The sequence below is a fragment of the Mustela nigripes genome, chromosome 15, assembly GCF_022355385.1.
Source record: "Mustela nigripes isolate SB6536 chromosome 15, MUSNIG.SB6536, whole genome shotgun sequence".
Classification (NCBI taxonomy): domain Eukaryota; kingdom Metazoa; phylum Chordata; class Mammalia; order Carnivora; family Mustelidae; genus Mustela; species Mustela nigripes.
The window spans coordinates 49494316-49516287 of record NC_081571.1 but is presented as its reverse complement, the minus strand read 5'-3'; the positions used below and the strand labels follow the sequence as shown (position 1 = coordinate 49516287).

Here is a 21972-nt window from a genome sequence, read left to right as displayed (position 1 = left end):
TCTCTCTCTCCCTCTCCCTTTGTCCTACCCTCCCCCATGCAAAAAAAAAAAAAAAAAAAAAATTAAATTTAGCTTCCGATAGACTTTAAAATTTCTAGCATGCTAACGATAATTATTTTTGTTATGTAAGCACATTAATTCATTTCTCCAAAAGTTTAATATTTGAGACTGCATTAAACTTTTAAGGCAAGCATCATGCTAAATACGATCATTCTAATACTGATGGGAAAAGAGATGCGGCTGCTTCATCCATGGTTCCCAACCACATAGTAGGTTCCCCAGAGGTAACTTCAAAGTGAGAGAAGTGCTATGGAGTTAATTATCAGGACACTTGTGTTGGAGAATAAATAGGAGCTCTCCATCTAGACAAGTTCCATAGAATGGAGCAGAAAAGTAAGCAGGGAAGGGGGAGGTATTTATCTTCTAGATTTCTAAGATCAAGAACAGGTCTTATACTCCAACATGGTACAGAACTTGGTGTGTCCTGGAATGCAAAGGAGAGACAGGGTCATGGAATAGGGGAGAGTACTAATAGGTAAGATTAGAGAGGAAAATACCATATCAAATTAGGTAGTATCTGGTAGGCCTTGGTGAAGAATTTGGCTAGTGAATCTCTTAAAACAAGTATTTACACTTAATGAATTATTTTTGTATACCCACTCTTTGCTACAAAAATCTTTCTTCCTCGTAAGCTGCAGACATCACAGAAGATTTGAAAGCTACTTTTCAAGATTTTTTTTTCTCTTTTAATATGTGAAGATTTAAAAAAAAAAAAAAACTCAGTGAGCCCTGAAATATTAATATCAAGCAAATACTTTTCCATAGATACTGTGAAGGACTTTGAATTTGGGGAAAGTTAAGAGTGTCTCTTGCCTCACTGTGTAATGCTAGGAAACATTTGCCTTTTTTTTTTTTTTTTTGGAAGTAAGGATGGAGGTGATACTCTCAACATAATTGACAGCATAGCAGAAATGATGATGAGACAGTTGAAAGGAGGAAGAAGTAGGGAGAAAGTAATTAAAGGACAGAATTTAAAAAGTTTGGAAAAATATAGTACTCTACTTCATTGGTTGCTTCTGAATTCATTACTAGATTTTTATAAAATTTGTGTTGTCTTATGTAGTAAAAATCATTAGGAACAAAGTTATCTCTAAAAGGTTCAATTTCTAGCCACATGGTACTAAAAGTATGAACGGCTGAAATTTTAGCTTATTTTTATAAATACCAACTTTATTAGGTTTATTTAGTGAAAAATCAAAACTCCTGCTAAGCAGAACCTAGAAAGTGATATCTATATATTTATATCTCTATTTCTAATGTAAACGAGAAGATCATAGTTTTGTCCCATGGATGAGTATAATCAAGCCAACCAAACAGAAGAAATCAGATGATGTTCCATACAAAAAAGAAATAATATGTTATTTCATAACATGTTAATATGGTAACATATCCTTTCTTAGAAATTTTATCATAACGTTATAGCTTTGATATGGGTATTTGATTAATACTTGATTTAAGAAATTATTATCTTCATTGAATATTACAATGGCTACTTCTGAGCTGTAGTAATATTATTAAGGAAATTATCGTTACAGGCCAGGAAGTAAAACGTCTTTATACAATGTATGTAGGGAGATTATCCAGCATAGTTTTGTATGATTTTAAGTCAGCGGTCAAAATTAGACTTGAGTTAGATTAATAATATATTTTCATTGCTGAATCATAATGTATGATTATATCATACATCCAAATGTGTATGCCACTACAGGAAACAGATAGGCATTGTCATTATTTGATGTTTCATGTATTAAAAATAATGATGATACGTGATTATGAAACTGGGAAGCTAAGGATATTTAGAGACTTCCAAGTAAATGTTACTATTAAAGCTGAACTGGATTAATTTTACAAAGGCAACCAATACCTGATACACCTTATTAGAAGTTACCTAGTATAAGACCAATCTCATGAACATTCATTTTCACATTGTTGAAAGCAAATGGTGGATTTTGGATGTTAACAGTATAATAAGTTAAATATATATTTTATTTGTTTATTTCAATATATACTTTGTATAAATCTCACCACCTGAACTATTCATTCATTCAACACATATTTATTGAACATGTGCTAGATTCTTGGGATAGATCAATGAACAAAACAGAGTTCTGTGACATCTTAGAGGTAATATTCCAACTATACAATTTAGGCCAAAATCAAACATAATAGGAATGTAAAATTTGGGCATGCCAAAATTTCTATGAAGTAAAAAATGGATTAACATTGGTCTTAAGTTCCTTACTAATAACTATGTCTACTACACATTATGTGAAAGCATTTAATTAGCTTAATGTTGAAAGTGAGATCTGCACATATTTGGATGATATTTTTCTATTTTCTTGGACTTACTGTAGATTTTTTTTGTTTCCTTATATTTTAACACTGTAGATCAGCTGTGAGTCATTTTGCAAATATTTATATGGCAATATTCATTTTTAAAAATGCCTGGAAAATTTTCCTTTTCTGATTACCTTCTGCTATATATCTTATAACTTGGAATTTAGATATATTTTATACAAATATATCCAAAGTTTAGTCTATGCCACAAAGTTGGCAGCTTAAAGGGTGCTACATTTGAGAAATGAGCTTACATTTTGTTTTGTTTTTCCCCTGGATTTCTAATTTCCCATTTCTTATTTCTGCTTCATTCAAATGGGATTATTGAATGTGTCCAGTATTTGATATGCTTTTCTTTTTCACATAACCGTGGGTTTCTCAGTTGGTTAAAGTTGAGTAATGTATTTCCATCTTAACATTTAACTGTTTGGTAAATTTCACTTCAAGGGGGAAAGACTATATAGTTCATTGATAGTGAGGAAATAACCTAGGAAGCTTTCATATACATAGCAACAAATGTGCACAATAGTTACATTACATGGTATATTTAACAACACTGCTAAGGAGTAAGATGGGAGCTCAGTCTTTCGCAATGGAGATACACCTGAGTGCATTCAGAGAAAATTTGGTTCTGCAAGCTTGGAGGAAGTAATTGTCATTCAACAGAATTCAACTAGCTTTGCATATCAGTAACACCCACACAGGCATACTCTTATCTGTTTTCTGAGTGCTCTTGAACTGATATCAAAATAACAAATATATATTTATGAGAACTAGAAATTCTATATTATTTTTGATCACATAAACTCAATATAATTATGAAATTAACTTTGAGAATATGTGAAAAATGTTACTTCCTAAACAAGTGAAGAAGAAATGCCACAAATTTTGTATCATCAGCCTACTTAGTTTTTATGCTCACATTTGTCCCCCAATGTCATGAAATTAATTATTTTTATTGTTCATTTTTAGATGGAAGACTGTATTTGAAAACTACTGTCATGTACTGAATTTTTCCTGTTGAAGAAATCCATGTTATAGTAAAGAACTTTGCAGACATTCGTCATTGGAAAGTTCGGAAAAAAATAAAGTCCTTTTAAGGGAACTTCCTCAATTTTGTGTATTAATGTTCTTTAAAAGTTTAAGTATTCTACAAAAAAAAAAAAGTTTCCTCCATTGATTTTCACCTGTGGTTCATACCAGAGACCTGAGAATGTTTGTAAATGTACAGGTATCCAACTTCTTACAGTTAAAAACTGCAACTTTGCTGCTGGACACTTGTATACCGAGTTAAAGGCAGGTCTGAATAAGGCCTCGCTTTGGGTTTTTTTTTTTTTTTTTTTTAATGGAATGAACCATTTTCTTCCTCTGAAAATTCTGTATCTGAGCACATCAAGAGACTCTTGTACCAGTGGTCACCCAGACTTACAGAATTATGTCCTCCAGAAACCAGCAAGAAAACTTGGAAATGAACTTGTAGGGGGCATAGAGGATTCCTAAAAAAACAAAAAAAACAAAAACAAAAACAACAAAAAAACACAAAAAAATAAATAAAACAAAAAAAAAACAAAAAAATCAGTAAATCAAAGAGTAATATTCTATTACATTCGATTTTAAACTAATTGTGGGTTTTCTCCTAAAGATTTTTTTCACATACTTCCAAAAGACCAACAAATGGATGTTGACAACAACCCAGTGAAATACCATTTTGCATATCTGAAAAGAAGCATTGAATATAAGCCAAAAGGTTTCACTGAAGGTCTTTTTTCTTAAAAAAAAAAAAAAAAAAGTAACATGTTTTCATTCCAAACTGGTAGTGGCATATAGAATTTAAAATAATAATGATGCTTCTTATTCAAACTGTTGGTCACATGTACAGTATATAAACATAAAACATACAAGGAAGGTATTATGTATGCAGTAGTATACTAGAGTTTAGGAAAATGAGAATTTTAGAAAATATGTTTTGTCACCCTGTTAGTCAGAAAGACACCTTTCTGGTTTTAACGCATGCAGGCATGTAAATATTCGTCTGGAGTCACAGTATTAATGAATGAGATCTTAAGCATCTGGTGACATCAGAACTCTGTGTCAGCCACTTTTATTTGTATATTGAACCCTAGTTAGTGCCCCAAACTGCACTATTGAGAATGGATTGTGGCTGAACAGTAAATCAAAACACCAGAAATATTTTTATATGTTAATGTCATATTATGTTAATGTTGCTGAAAAACAGAACCTAACAAACCCTTGATGTATCAGTCCAATACCATGTAGCACTGAGTGATAAAGTTAAAATGTGTTGTGCTTCCCCACCCCCGGTCAGAGGGAAGGGTGCCTATGTGTTATTTTCACTGTCTTTTTGAAAGTTACAGTATGTATTTTCACTTTTGTGCAGATAACTGGAAGTAAAGCTGCAACAGTGCTTATTACACACTGAAGTTACCTTCTCTTTGTTTTTCCTAATCTGGAGTTACACCTTTAAAGACTGATATTATGAATCAGTACAGTCGCCGTTCATTTTATGATTTTGCTGTCATCTTAAAATTTTATGATCATAGCATTATTTATTACCATAAATAGCAAAATCCGAAATGTCCAAGAAAACTAGCTTAAAAATGTTTAAAGATAGTTCTGATTCGGTGTTAATTATTTGGTTAAGAGAAGAAATTAACATTACAGATACTCTGGCACTAAGCTTCTGTAGTTTTTAGGTCTTCCTTGCAATACTGGAACATACTTCTTTTGTGTAGTTTGCTATTAACCCACTAAGTCCATTTTTTTACTACAATGAAAAAGTTATATATACAGTTCCTATTTTAGCTTGCTTGAAAGGGAGCAATATTTTTATTTAAAATACTGTTAGTAAATGCTCTGTAGAAACTTGGTTTTTGAGGCATTGTTCTTCCATACTCACCTTTTGTTGTTTGAGCACAAGAGATTCTATTCCTTGTTGTATGTATTTCTTGTTTTTCCCTGTATGCAGTCTTTAAAGGATTACAACACTTAAAATTGGAGGGACTTGTGGCAAGCTTTTGAATCATACATTTTTTAAAAGATTTTTTAAAAAGCCTACAACTTACCTAAGTAGTAGAATCAGCCATTGCTCTGCTCCTTGCATAGAGTCACCTGTTAAGTAGGTTAAATAGTTTTAAAATGCATACTTTCGAGACCCTTGAGAATGCTTTAGTGTTTGGTTTGATATAAAAGGAATTTTAGCAAGGATTAAAGAAAGAAGCTATCAGCTATATGTTAAGAGAATCTTACTAACATGTTGTAAATATTACAATTCATGAAATGTTATTTTAAGTCTGTAACTTAAGTTGTTTCTCCTTTTTTAGTATACAGGTTGGTTTGGAATTTGTTTTCATTTTGGTTTTTTTTTTTTTTTGGTATAAACAAGTAATATTGTGCCCATTTTATGGTTTCCATGCTTTTGTAATCCTAAAAATATTAATGTCTAGTTGTTCTATATTATAACCACATTTGCGCTCTATGCAAGCCCTTGGAACAGAACATACTCATCTTCATGTAGGACCTATGAAAATTGTCTATTTTTATCTATATATTTAAAGTTTTCTAAAAATGAGAAAAGGTTATTACGAATTTTGTTGTACAAAATCTGTACAAAAATCTGTTTTTACATCATAATGCAAGAATTGGAAATTTTTCTATGGTAGCCTAGTTCTTTGAGCCTGGTTTCAATGTGAGAACCACGTTTACTGTTATTGTATTTAATTTTCTTTTTTCTTTTCAACAATCTCCTAATAAAACTGTCTGAAATCTCCCTGTGACTTTATTTACAGTTCGTCTTTATTAAATTTTGTGAAATGCATAGCATTGAAGGAATATTTACTTTCTAATGGGAGGCATCTAAAAACAACATAAGTCAGCTCTTTGCAATGCGAGGAGAACAATGCTCAATGATTTTATTTAACATGCAACTGCTTCTATCTCTAATATGAATTACTGTGCTGAAAAACATCATAAAAGCACACTCTGTAGTTATTGTTTAACAAGCAGATTTTCCATATTTTGTTTCTTGCCAGCTAAGCAAACTGCCCACATATACATGATTTATTTATGTACATTTCTCAGTTTATGAAGCTGTTATTTGTACCCTTTTCCTTTATATTCTTATATTCCCATGATTCTTATTTCACAAAGCTTTGTGCTGAATAATGTAAAGTAGACATGTTGATGGAACAAAATATATTATTCCCATATCTATAAGAGTGTAGATTTGTAACTCTTAGTGTTTTGCTTTCATTCTCTATCATTCGAAAAAATGCCTTTAGAAACTTTGATATTCCAATATCTTTAAATAATATATACACGTTTTAATCAATCCAAAATGCTGCATCTGAAGAAATATTGGGTTACTATCTCTGTGAATATTCTAAACATTCCCAAGAGAATGGAAAATGGATTTTCTTTCTGTCAAAAGAAATTATTCCATGAATTAACAAAATATGATTTTTCCCTAATAAAAACTTAAAATGTTTATGTGACCATTACAAACACATTTTTGTCTTCTGTCTTCATATGTTTATGTCAGTAAGACTTGTACTAGAACATCATAGAGTCTTTGGATGTTAGTGGAATTTGGTAATGATTTGAGATTTTTTCCCCCATGTGTTCTCATCGGAACTAGCAAATTTACAATATGAACAAAAGCTATTTATGACCAGATGAGAGTAAATTACAAATGAAAGTTATATGGATTGCATTTTTACAATATGGGAAGTAGAGATGTTAATAGAATTAAAACGTTATTGTAAATGGCATTGTAAAAAATACCACTTTTCTTCATGTGTAGGCTTGGTGCTAACATTTATCTTTAATATGTACAACTGGTATATAAAAGCTGAACTGATCCTCATTTATTCATTTAAACAGATTCATTAATAAAGCCTCTATTCTGCACAAAGCACTGTGCAAGATGTTGTAATGACTCAAGTGGAAAACTTAGCTGTTGTCCCAGAGGAGCGGATAATTTTGTTGGAATAGGAAATTTTACTTGCAGCAAGAAAAGATTCATTGAGCATCTTCTAATGTGTAGGGGCCATGGAGCTGGTTTCAACAAGACACCGACTTAGACAACTTCCCAAGAAGTGGTACTAATGACCCATTTTGTACATTCATCTTCTAGAGGATAGGATAGTACGATATGTTTGTGAGTTAAACGGTTGGGTAGGAATTGGGGAAATGGATGAATACAGCTTCTTCTAAGTCAAACACTATACCAGCTGTTGTTTTCATGGTATCTTTCATTTATTTCAGAGCATTTGTCTTACCAATGCTCACCAACTTTTTTTTCTAAGGTAAGAAGCCTATTTAATCACACACACATACACACACACACACACACACACACACACACACACAAATTATCATCAACCACAAATTCTTACTATGTTGGGACTTTTGAGTATAGTTATAATATTCAATTTTTATGGCCCAGCTTCTATAGATCTATGGTAAAATGGACTCAATTGATTCAAATACAGAGCATAAATGCCTAAAGGCCGAAAGAGTTCATTGGGTAATGAATGACTTTTATAGTAGGAGCAGCATCAATTGTATTTATAGGTGAACGAGCTGGAGATTTTGATTTGGAACTTTGGATCAGTTGAGGCTTCTTCGGTTGGCGTAACAAAAACTGATTCCTGCAAATGGTTGAAGAGCAGAAGGAACTGGTCCTAAAGACAGAGAGGGTACATATGGAATCTCAAGCTGGGATTGCAGCCAGCCCCTAGAGACCAGCTCCCTCTTACTTTCATGCCTCTGCTGCTCTTAGTGTTTCCTCTCACTGTGGACATATTTGTTTCTCTTGTTCACCTCTTGACTCCTCCATTATTCAGGAGCATAAGACCCAGGCCACAGAAGTGAGGCAGTTAGTCATTGTCTCTCCCTTGTCCTGACTCAGATTATCTGAAGATTTTGATTGTCTCATGTCAGAGCACATGCAAGCAAGGTACCCGGACAGTCCATTAGATGTATCTAAGGAATTTTAGGAATACTGTGTCTGATTAAATTTAAATCTCTGGGGGTTGGTGCTAAGGCCTAGGTTCCTCAGGTGATTCTTATGAATAGCTAAGGTTGGAGACCACTGTCTGGGAGACTGGCAAATACCACATCTTAGAAAATGACTAGCAAGACTTCTTTCAGGGCAGGAGCATGGTTGGGGACGGGTAGGAGATGGGTGGGGGGCATTACAAGCTACACACACACTGTAAGAGCCAACCAATAGTTCTACAAAATCACTAACTAAGGCAAAAATCTATAAAATATTTAATACATATTTTTAAAAAGTAGTTTTAGCATTGTGAACTTAATTCGGAATATGAATTTGCAATCCCAATAAGGTACAATAGAAGACATCTTATTTTTTTTCCCTAAATAAAAATTATTAAATAATCTGACAATGGAGCTGCACAGGGAGGTACAAAGTCTATTTCAATAATTTCAAAAATAATAAATATTTCAACTAAATGTCCTCAGTCCAAACATTCTCCTCAGTCTGTACCATTTGGCGGAAATGCTCGGGTTTTCATGCCTAGGGTCCAGCCTTTAAGAAGCAGCTCTAAGCCCTTCTCTTCAGACGGCCTCTAGATTTGTGGAAGCATAAATTTATAACACAATTTGGTGTGATTCTCAATGTAGGGAGAGCAAATAAGACAATTATGTTATAACTGAGGAAATATAAAGTCATGTGAAAGGGTGTAACATTTCTGTGTTTTATTTGAACTGATAAAATGTCAACCAATACAAGTAGACTATGGTAAGTTTTGCATCTTTAATGTAATGCCTGGAATAAGCACTAAAAATGCTATATCAACATATACATTTAGGAGCACCTGGGTGGTTCAGTGCATAAAGCATCTAACTCTTGATTTTGGCTCAGGTCATGATCTCAGGGTCATGGGATCAAGCCCTATGTCCATCCCCACGCTCAGTGGGGAGTCGACTTGAGCCTCTCCCTCTGCTCATACTTTCTCTTTAAAATAAATAAATCTTAAAAATATATATATATTTATATTTATTTATTTTAAGACACTATAGATAAATCAAGGTTGAATTCAATACTGTAATAAAGTTAGCTCCCAGAAAGTTACTGGGAGCTAACTTTTTGGTGATTCTTTTCACCAAATACTTTTTGGTGATTCTTCCATTGTGTTAAGCGCTCTTGCTAGTAGTTTCCAATCCTATCTCCAGTTTTTTGGGTGTTCTTTCAACACTGCTAATTGTTGTCTGCTTTGGTCTACTACATTAGGCAACAGAGAAAGATGAGTTGATGGATAACATCTCTGACACTGTGCACCTCTACTTGCTATTTATTTTGTATATTCTCATCCAATGATGTATTTTCAACTGGTATTTTTAGAAACAAAGACTGAACTTCATAAAAATTATTAAATTTAATTTTTTTAAATAGTATTGTTGGCTTCTATCCCAAGTGTGGGAGCTGGGGGAAAGAGCTGTTGATAGTAGTCAGCCCTTTTCTTAATTACTCATCTTATTAAATTTTCAAAGAAAAAGGGGCACCCACTGAGTTAGATCTTTCATTTAAATCCATTTGGTTGTCATATGCCTGGGTTTATGTAAGCTAATTAGTTGCTAGTTCCTTCCATTAATAGATTTTGGTGCTTTTTAGTATATTCTTTATGTGCGATTTTTCTTTTCCCACCAGTAGCCACTGTGAGACAATTGCTAGGCACCAGGACCAGATGAAGATGGGTGAGTTCTTGGGAAATGAAGTTTCCTGCAATCTAGAACAGAACTGAGCAAGAGCGGAGAATCCGATCACAGAGCACACGGGAAAATGATTTACTAACACAATGTCTTTTTAGGGAAGGAAGTTTAGGGGCATGGGGCAGGATGTAGAAAGTTTTTAATCGTCTAAAATGAATAGCAGGGATGTCTGGGTGGCTCAGTGGGTTAAGTGCCTGCCTTCAGCTCGGGTCATGATACCAGGGTCCTGGGACTGAGCCCCGCATCGCATCGGGTTCCTTGCTCAGTGGGGAGCCTGCTTCTTCCTCTGCGCTGCCTGCCACTCTCCTTGCTTGTGCTCTCTCCCTCTCTCTCTCTCTCTCTGACAAATAAATAAATAAAATTTTAAATAAAACGAATAATAATCTAGCATTTAGATATGACAAGTATTTACAACTGACTATATGAAGGTTTGCGGGGAATGGGGGGAGAACCGATCTCATCCCTGGGGATTTGTCTGCAGTCGTCTTGATGCAGCCAAATGCACAGGGATTTTGTCAAGTTGCTTATGAGTCTTTTTATTTATTGAGTGTTTTTCTGCTCATTCTTGCATCTGAACCACGTGTGTTCATAGTAAACACTTAGGTATTCTTTTTCCCAGTCAATGCCAGGAATGTTAAACAGTGCCCCGAAAGTAGCAAATTGTTTGTACATTTATCAGAGCAATGAACCAAACACACTCCTACCATGTGAAATTCAAGGCTGAGATAGGCACTGGCCCTCTATGTCCAATAACCATTAGTGGACAAGTATCAGGTCCTCTGTGTGGTCCCACTGAGATTTCTTTCTTAGACTTCAGATGAGAGACAGACATCTGTCACCTCTGATGGGTGACTGGTGAATCTTGAACCTGAAACAACCCACAGCCCTCACCAACAGCTATCTTCTTACATCGATTCTTGACCCCATATTTTAATCCTATTTTGTAATCTGGAGATGGATGGACAGCTGAGGTCACAAAATTAGTTTTCAGAGAGCTTCGCAAATTCTCATGAGGACCTTGACTCTTAACTTGGAATGCAGTATCCCTTTCATAATTCACTTAATTTTTTTAAAAAGTACTTAAATTTTTTTTTTTGGATAATTATAGACTAAATGCAGTTATAAGAAATAGCAGAGACATCCCATGTACCCTTCACCCATTTTCCCTAAGGAGAACATTTTTCCCTAAGGATAAATATAGGACAGCATTAAAACCAGGAAGTAGACAATGATATCATCTATCAACTTTATTCAGATTTCACTAGATTTAGACACTCACTTGTGTGTGCATGTGTGTGTTTAGTTCTATACAATTTTATCACATGTATAGATTCATATGAACATTACCATACTCAAGATACAGAATACTTTAATCACAAGGATCCCTCATGCTATCTTTCAATAGCTGCAACCATTAACTTCTCTCCCCACCTTTCAGTTTAAATCAGGGTCCTCCAGAGAATCATCATCAATAGTGTAAACATGTATACACATGTGCACGCGTGCGTGCACACACACGCACACACACACATACAGAAATGTGAGTGGTACTAGGTTCTGTAGAGTACATAGATCCTCTGAATACCCCTACCCCTATTCCTGTTGTCTATGGAGAGGAAGTGGAGGAAATTTCCCACTGGTACTGGTGTGTGGAGGGGTCTAGTTGGGGCAACCCATCCACAAGGATTTCAGTCACTATTCAGCTCAACACTGACACCATCTGGATGGAAACAGGAATAAACCACAGCAGTCAGTGGGCTGAACTCTGAGCAGTTTGGCTGGTGACTACTCATGAACTCTGGCCATCAACCCTTCCCACAGTCAGTCGAGCTGTTCTCAAGAGATTAGCCCTGTGACTTTGACGATGGGAAGCCAAGGAGTGGATGATCATGAATTAGCCTCTGCAGGGTCAGGATTTGTGGAAAGACATTTGGCTTCATCTGCAAGAGCCCGAGGCAGTCCTCACTGTTTTCCACATCTCAGCTCATAAAGTACTGATAACCCTTGCCAATTAGGAAGCTGACAGCCTAGCCTGAGTATGAGCCCTCCCTAGCAACTGACCCCTCAGTAGTTGTAAGAGATTGAGTGCCTAGGAAAGTGGCCACTAGAGCACTCATGTGGGATGGCGTATTGCCCAAAATGTCAGTGTTCCCATGAAATACAGGGATTGGTTTAACACAGCAATAACATGTCATGTGTGTTCTAAACACCTAAGGCAGCTCCCAAAGGAGTCGAGGGACAGCCACCAGAGTTCCCAACTGGTGAGGGACTGGCAAGTTGATTATATTGGTCCCCTCCCTTCATGTGATGGGCTCAAAATAATGGCTTGGCTTGTGTGGACACCACATCTGGCCTAACCTTATTGCCTCGCAAACCAGGCTGCCACCATTATGGGATTAGGGAAACTGAGTACCATGTATGAATACCTTTGTGGAACAGACCGTGGCTAGAGTCACATTTTGAACGTTCTGATGTGCAAGACTGGGCAAAAGATCGCGACACTGAAAGGAAAGTCTATCTCCCCCATGACCCAAAAGCAGCAGGATAGGTAGAAAGGAAGAAAGGAATATTGAAGCAAGAGATTAAATTACTAACAAGGAAAACCATCTTGGTTAGGTGGACTAAGCTACTATCCTAGGCTTTAATACAGTCTGTCAACAACAACAAAAAAAACGTCCTGGAATGCAAGGATTTCGTCAGAGGCAAGGAAAGTCTTTATTGTCCTGTAGATCAAAAACCGGGGAGAGACAACCTTTGGCTACAAAGTACCCTCCGAAGAGGAAATTCACCTGGCAAAAGGTAAATGAGAGCTAACAAAGCCTGTCCTTACTAGACACTGAAATGTCTGTAATGAAAAAGTTTGTCCCCCAAAATCCAATAGCCTGGGCCATTACTACTGCCTCCCAAGAAGTCACCTGTGCTATCCAAAGAGAATGTGGTGTCTTCATACCTGATTAGTCTAATGTGTCCTCTTTACTAAATCACATGAAGATACAAGGAAATGCCATGAATGCTCTGTCAGCCTCGGAAATTTAGTACTAAATTAGTGATTTCGATCATAAGGTTCTTGGTGGGGAGAAAAAAAAATTGTTACTTATTTAGGGACACATTGTCTTGATCTGTGTTTTCTCTGGCATGTATCCGTATTATCCCGGTTGTCTCGGAGACAGTGCCAAATGAGCCGCCTCTGGGCTAATAAAGCCCCTGACCCACTACTCAGGGCACAGCGTGGAAGGTGGGGCCATAAGACTGCAACAGGTGGTTGCCAGGGCGTGAGTGTCCCGGGAGGTCATCCAGGAAACGTGACCTGTGAGTGGGCTCCAGGCTCCCGGAGACCCCTGACCCCGCCCCAGTCCTTAGAAAGCCCTCTCCCCCCACCCGTTATCACACTAGGAGGGTTTTTGAGGATGCAGCCTTCAGAGAGCCCTATGTTGTTGCAACCACCGGGGTGGTGAGCTCCACGAAACCCTGGGTCTCTGAATAAACTTGGAAGATTCTGGCGGCGGGTTCAGCAATCTGCTCCTCTTGCTGCTGGGAGAGACCCTGTCCTAAGTAAGTTCACCTGCTTGCGGAAAGTGGCGCCTACCAGTCTGGGGAGGCCCACGTCTGCGCTGTCCTCTCTCCCCTAACCCACTCAGGCGCGCGACCACTGGCAGATTTCACCAGGAGCTCCTAAGGTTGGGAACTAGAGTTTACTTTGTGTTTGACTCTCTTCTTGGGGAAAAAAAATAGTTTTGCTTAGTGTGTAATTCTAGGTTCTCAGTAAATTTTTCTTAGCAATTTGATGCACTGATTTTTTTTTAAGATTTTATTTATTTACTTGACAGAGAGAGAGAGAGTGAGATCACAAGTAGGCAGAGAGGCAGGCAGAGGGTGAGGGGGAAGCAGGCTCCCCGCTATGCACAGAGCCCTATGCAGGGCTTGATTCTGGGACCCCAGATCATGACCTGGGCAGAAGGCAGAGGCTTAACCCACTGAGCCACCCAGGAGCCCCGATGCACTGACTTCTGACATCCACTGTTGCAAGGGGAAAGTAGTATACTTTTTATCCATTTATTTTTTAAGATTTAATTTATTTATTTGACAGTGAGAGAGGGAACATAATGGACCCTAGGATCATGACCTGAACCGAAGGCAGACACTTAACTGACTGAGCTACCCAGGTGCCCCTGGTAAGGTACTTTAAGCCAGTTTTTTTACTAACCATTTCGTCTTTCTCTCTGGAGAAACTTTATTTGTCTTGGATGCTTTGTAGCTTGAATACAGTGTGTTTAAGTATGGACTTATTTTTATTTGTTGTATTTTGGGGACTAACGTGCCTCCCAAAGAACCGAGGAGGTCTTTTTCTTTTTTTAGAAAATTCCAAGTCATCATCTTTTGGGGAATGTCTCTCTCTCTCTTTCTCTCTCTCTTTTTTTAAATAACTTTTTGGAATTGTAATTTAATTCTAACTTAGACTTTTCTACTTAAACTTCTAAGTTTCTTGACCTACATTCAGGTATGCCATTCTTTAACTCCTTTCTTCCATGTAATTTCTTCAGATTTATTTTTCAAACTACTAATTATAGGTTCATGTATATATAGTTTGCCATTTAAAAGTCACAGAGAATTGTTAATGTTAATTATATTTTCAGTTTTGGAAATTCTATTTGGTTCTTTTCAAATATTCTTAGCCATTTTGATCGTCTCTATGTGTCTGTTGCTTTAACTTCTTTATATGTTGTGATATATCTATGTCTCATATTTTTATGGTAGCTGGTAATCCAGTATGTTATATTATTGAGGTCTAATTTTGCATTCATTATTACTTCTGATACTTTCTAAATCCTTGTTTTCTTAACAATTTTGAAAAAAATTTGAGTTTTTGAAATTTTGAATTTTTGAGATGTTTGAAATTTACTTGTTACTCATGTTCATAGGAAACTTATCTCTGGAAATCTTTTAAAATATGGTTTTGAGAGTGTAGTACTCCATAGAGGAATTTTATTTCTTTCTGCTAGGTGCCTGGGACCCTTTAAATTAAATTAAATTTAAATTTTCACTTGTAGTCTCTTAGTTCAACAGATCTGAGTAATCGCTGTAAAACATTTCCAATCCGTCACAGTGCCGTCTACTCTCCTGACGTCTCAAATGAGACTTTTCTCCTTTACCCAGACCCAGAGCTCATATAATTTTTTTCTGACATCTGCCTTTGTGAGATGGGTTTTTTCCTACTTCAACTTTTTTTAAGTAGGAGTGTAACCATTTTGAGTCCTAGCTTCATGTGAAGTTCTTCAGTCTGAATTTATTTCCTGTTCCCCATAATCATGACCATTGAACCTTAAGCTCTGTCACCACGGATTTATAGATGGCTTAAAGATAAACATGTCTTTCTGCTTTTGTCTATGTTTCTGGAGGTCTTCTTTTATTCTGGCCTCAGAAGGACACCTCCATATTTAAAAATATTTAATCCGGAATTTTTGTGTTTTGTTCAGTGTATTGAACTGATGTTACAAGAAATGAAAACCTCCTACTTAAAACTTAATTTTCAAATTCCTGAAATACAATTATAACATTTTATCAACTAAACAGTAGCTTTTACCTTCCTTGCTATAAGGAATTTATATATATAATATATATAAAGTGTACTTTATGTATATTTCTATATAAAGTGATTATTTATTATTTAGTGTACTTTCTAGAATACAATATGTGCTGAACAATGTGAATTTTTCCTGATAGAATAATACAAAACATCAAGCACACAATATTGGACGTCAGAGAACATATATACTGTTATAAAAGTAAAAGGTTAAGATACAAATATTGTATGTTGATTGCAGTTCTACAAAAATAATAATGATATATAGTTTTTATGTATCTTTTCATATTAAAAGACATTTACATAATTTATACATATATAAACTCTTAAGAAAAAATATATATCCAATTGTCATGTCTTATTGATTGTATTACAAGGATTTGCTTTCTCTTCATTTTTCAGTTTCCCAATTTGAAAAATGAACATTTATTACTTTTTTCCATCAGCAAGAGTGACTGGAGTTTATTGATGTTTTTAGAGCATTTGCAAGCAGATTTTGCTTTTATCATTGTTCAAGTCAAACTTCTGCCAAGTGTCAACTTATTCAATGTTTTCTTTCTTTCCCTCTCTCCCTTTTTCTTTCTTCTTTCTATCATTCTGTCCTTCCCTTTTTATTCATTTTTCTTTCTTTCTTCCCCTTCCTTTCCCTCCTTCATTAGAAAGAATTTTGAAACAGTAAGTAGCTTTCCCAAACTGGCTTAATGTCGATTACCAAAACTAACAAAACAATTAAAATAACTGTACATACGTTTACATACATATCTAAATATATGAATGATTCACATTCACCAGAAAAGTAAATTACTCCAGTGCCATGTGATTTGTTACTTAGGTATAGTATTTGGACCAGAAACATTGGTGTCACCTCAGAGCCTGTTAGAAATGAAGACTTTCGGGCCCCATCCTGTATCTACCAAATCAAAGTTTGACCTTTAACAAGATCCCAGCTGATTCATATGCAATTAAAGTTTCAGGAACATTACGGGCACAGATTTTAAACAGCAAAATGAATTGAGACTCGAGACAATTATCAGAGGAAAAAAACCTGTTTCAATTATACATGATTTTTATAAAGTGATTATTTGGAAGATTGAGAAGGGATGGTCAGGATGTGGAATTATCTGGATAAATATCTCAATTCCCAGATTTTCCTGTCTTAGTGTAGGCACTTTCATGATCACTGCTCAATAATGATCAGTCAAGTCTCTTCAACCCCTGATGAACTGGGAAAAGTGTAGTACTGCTCATCATTTAAAGTTAAAGTATTTATTCAAACAATAATAGGAATTTACAAATTAAGGAGAAAATCCTAAATCTTACCATGTGGCTTTTTTATTTCAATGCTTACCAGTATCTGTATATGCACACTCAGTTGTGTTTCTATATAGTTTCATTTATGCCAAGCTACAGGGTGTGTGTGGGCAAAGTTATGGAGGCTAGATGGAAGGTATAGAATATTTGAAAGCTTTGTAATCATTTTTTTGTATAGTGCTGTATTGAATTAATTGTAATCATGGTTTGTAATCATGGTTATTAATAAGAATTACAACAATCAGACTTCCCAGTCATGATTTGTAATGGTTGCATCACATCCCATTGAGTTGATACACAAAGATTATTTAATCATTCTCCCATCATATGGGTAGTCAGTATCCAAATTTTGCTATTTTATAAATAACAGGGTAATAAACTTTGTATAATAGTTTAATCCACTAAATTAATTTCTATAGCATAGATTACCAATAATGGAATTGTTTGATTTAAGTATACATAATATTATAGATTTTTTTTTTCAAAACATTGTTGGTTTGGGGGTAGTTTTAGGCTTGACATTTGTTACTTTTAAAATCAGATTAAAAATTTTATTAAAGGAAAGATGTTGTAATGAAATCAATCAGTATACATTGATATTTATTTTTATTTCTTCTGCTCACTTTTTGGCTTACCATTTCCTAGTTTTTTTAGGGTGAAAACTGAGGCCACTGGTTTGAGACTATAAATTTGCCCTACAGTTTTAGTGGCATATCTTGTGTTTTCATTTAGATTCATTTAAAAATTCTTTCTAATTTATCTTTTGATTTCTCCTTGAACAATGGGTTATCTATAATTGTGTTATTTAGGTTCCAGATACTTTGAGGCTCTTCCAAAGGTCTATTATTGATTTCTAATTTAATTTGTTGCAAGAGAATATATTTTGTAAGACTGGAATGTTTTTAAATTTATGATTCTTATTTTATGGCTTAAAATATCAATGTTGTAAATGTTCTGTGTGTGTTTGAAAAGAATGTATTTCTCTGTTATTCTTGAGTGAATATTCTATAAACATCAATTAAGTCAAGTTGATTGATGATGTTTAAATCTCTTTTATCTTTGCTGATTTTTGGCCTAATTTTTCTCCTAGTATTGAAGAAGGGATACCTAAATATTTTACTATATTTGCTGATTTTTCTGCAACTTCTCCTTTCATTTTTCCTTTCAGTACTATTAGTTTTTGTATCACCCATTTTGAAGCTGTTATTCTGTGCATAAGCATTTAGAATGCTAAATCCTCTGGATGAATTAACATCTATATTATTCTGACATGCTTTCTTTCTCCCTTTTAATATTATTTTCTCTGAAATCTACCTGTCTAATATCCACATAGAAAGCCTACCTTCCTTTTGATTAGTCTTACTATGGTATATCTTTTTCCTATCCTTTCACTTTGATTTATCTGCATCTTTATATTTAAGGCAGGCTTTTGATAAACAACTTGTAATTGGACCTTGCTTTTTTTTTTTTTAATCTCATATGATCATTCTGTCTTTTGATTGGATTATTTTGTTTATTTATATTTAGTGTGTTATTGATGTAATTGGGTTTAAATCTAAATTGCTACTTGTTTTCCATTTATTCATTTGTTATTGTTAATTTTTATGCTTTTTTTGTTCATTCAGTACATTTAGGATTTTATCTCTTTTCCTAATATATTAACTTATAATTCTTTGTTATTTTACTCTTTTTTTTAATGGCTTATGCTATATACTTTAACTTATTAAAGTCTAACTTAAAGTGTTAATATTATAAAATTATATGTAAAATAACAAAATATTATAAAAGCATTTTTCCATTTTTTACTTATTGGCCTTTGTTTTATTGTTGCCATATATTTTTTTACTATTTATGTTATAAACCATAACACTACACTGTTACTACTTTTTTAGAACAGTTGATTGTATTTTATTTTATTTTTATTTAAATTTAATTAACATATAGTGTTTTATTAGTTTCAGAGGTAGAGTTTAGTGATTCATCAGTCTTTTATAATACCGAGTGCTCATTACATCACATGCCCTCCTTAATAGCTATCACCCAGTTACCCCACCCCCCCCACCTACCCTCCCTTCCAGCAACCCTCAGTTTGTTTCCTATGATTAAGAGTCTTTTGTGGTTTGTCTCTGTCTCTGATTTAGTCTTATTTTATTTTTCCTTCCTTTCCCCTATGATGCTCTGTTTTAATTCCACATGTGAGTGAGATTATGTGATAATTGTGAGTGAGATTATATGATAATTGTCTTTTTCTGATTAACTTATTTTGCTTAGTATAATACCCTCTAGTTCTATCTATGTTGTTGCAAATGGCAAGACTTCATTTTTTGATGGCTGGGTAATATTCCAGTATGTGCGCATGTATTTATATATACACACACACACATACATGTATATACACATGTATGTGTATTTTTATATTGTATATACACATATATTTATATATTTATATACACATGCACAAATACATGTATATACACATATATACACATATACACGCACATATATATACACATATATATACACAGATGCTCATAGATCACTTAGAAATAGTAGATTCTTTCATATCTCACATATATGTGATATATACACATCACATCATCTTTACCCATTCACCTGTTGTTGGACATCTGGGCTCTTTCCAGAGTTTGGCTATTGTGGACATTGCTGCAGTAACATTGGGGTTCAGGAGCCCCTTTGGATCACTACATTTGTATCTTTGGGGCAAATACATAGTAGTGCAATTGCTGGGTCATAAGATAGTTCTATTTTCAACTTTTGAGGAACTTCCATACTGTTTTACAGAGTATTTGTACTAGCTTGCATTCCCTCCAACAGTCCTTTATATTTTGAGGTAAGGTAAGTGAGAAAATGTCATATTTACTCAGGTTATTACTATTTCCTATTATCTTCAACTGTTTTTGGCAACTGTTTTTTATCTGGTATCATTTCTCTTGTGCCTGAAGAACTTCCTTTAATTGTTTTTTAGTGTGAATGTGATGATGAATTCTTTCAATTTTTATATGTCTTAAAGACTTATTGCTGTCAATTTTTGAGGAAAATTTACATAAACATAAAATTCTGGATTGACAGGGTTTTTTAAATATGCTTTGATTTTGTTGCTCCATTATCTTCTCATTTACATTGTTTCTGATAGGAAATCAGTAGAATTTCTTATGTCTTTTCCTTCTGGATGCTTTTAAGATTTTCCCTTTATTACATGTTTTGTGCAATTTGATAATATATCTCTGTGTAGTTTTCCTTCCTATTTCTTGAGGTTTCTGAGATTCCTGGATCTATGGTATATAGTTTTTATTTATTTTATTTTATTTTATTATTTTTTTAAGATTTTATTTATTTATTTGACAGAGAGAAATCACAAGCAGATGGAGAGGCAGGCAGAGAGAGAGAGAGGGAAGCAGGCTCCCTGCTGAGCAGAGAGCCCGATGAGGGACTCAATCCCAGGACCACGAGATCATGACCTGACCCAAAGGCAGAGGCTTAACCCACTGAGCCACGCAGGCACCCCTAGTTTTTATTAGGTTTGAAAATTTTGGAGTCATTATTTCTTATAATGTTTTTCTCTTTCCCTATTTCTCTTTCTTCCAAGCACTCCTTGTACATATATTTGCTTAAAGTTGTGCTACTGCTCATGTTTTTTCTTCTGCAATGTTTTAAAAAGATTTTATTTATTTGTTTGATAGACAGAGATCACAAGTAGGCAGAGAAGCAGGCAAAGAGAAGAGGAAGCAGGCTCCCTGCTGAGCAGAGAGCCCAATGTGGGGCTCGATCCCAAGACCCTGAGATCATGACCTGAACCGAAGGCAGAGGCTTAACCCTCTGAGCCACCCAGGAGCCCTGTCTTCTGTAATTTTTTAATCTCTTAATTCTGTGCAGTGATGTTTTATCTCAGACATTTGTGGGTCACTTTCAAAATATTTGTCTTCGTCTTTTATAAATATAAATTTTAATATATTTATTATACTTTAGTATATGGAATACACTTATAGTAGTTGTCTTAATTCCCCTATCCTCTGATTCTAACATCTGTTAGTTCTGGGTGATTTTTAAATGCATTTTTCTCTCCTCCTTAGACCTTAGGCCTTTCTGCTTTGTTGCATGCCTGCTAGATTATTATTATATGGCAGTCGGTTTGAATTTTACCCTATTAGATTCTGGATATTTTAAATTCTTATAGGTATTCTTGAGGTTTTTCTTTAAATGCTATGTCAGGGGTCCTTAAGAGCAGGCCGTGTTTCAATGATTGTCTAGGGAAACACATGGTCTCAGCACGGAGTCGCACTCAAGACTGATTTAGTCTGGAGAAAGGATAAAAAAAAAAAAACAAAATCAGTAATGACTAAAGGCACATGGGATAAAGTCAGAGGGAAATCAGGCCCAAGCTTCCAAGGGTCCTTCCAGAGTGGAATCAAATGGGATACACTTAAAAGCCTCCAGGAAAGTGTTGTGACAACATATACGAAATAATGCCAACTGGGGAAGCACCCCAGTTTGTCAAGTGTGCAGAAAGACACAGAAAGATAAAGTAGCAGAAAGACAGAAGATGTTTGGTATAAATCATATTGTTTGTTCAATCAGTTTAGACACAGCAGGTCACTCTTATCTATTAATGGTTGTAACCCTCCCCAACCCCACATTCCCAGATACCAGCCAATGTCAATCTTGTATGCAGGTATTTCAAAAGATAGCAGTCAGGTCTGGTCTGTTAAATCTTTTCTGTGCAGATGCTCATAGATCACTTAGAAATAGTAGATTTTTCAGATCTCAGTTTAGGTTCCACCAGGTGGGGCTGGAAAGTGTTTGCTCCATGGTTAATTATTTCCCACTAAGGAAGTAAGACTCTTTGAGTCTTGCCCAATAGCCCATGAATTAGAGGTTTCAGGGTCTTCCTATCGGATATAGGTATATTC

The 21972-nt window shown here is 34.9% G+C and overlaps 1 protein-coding gene across 1 annotated transcript in view; it reads left to right on the top strand.

Annotated features, from left to right (window-relative positions):
• Nucleotides 1-6184, top strand: part of DACH1 (dachshund family transcription factor 1) — a 426163-nt gene extending 419979 nt beyond the window's left edge. Inside the window, exon 11 of the mRNA XM_059378140.1 lies at nucleotides 3370-6184. Within this exon, the coding sequence (XP_059234123.1) occupies nucleotides 3370-3407 (38 nt within the window). The 3' untranslated portion in view covers nucleotides 3408-6184. The remainder of the gene's footprint in view (nucleotides 1-3369) is intronic.
• The last annotated feature ends 15788 nt before the right edge of the window (nucleotides 6185-21972 follow it).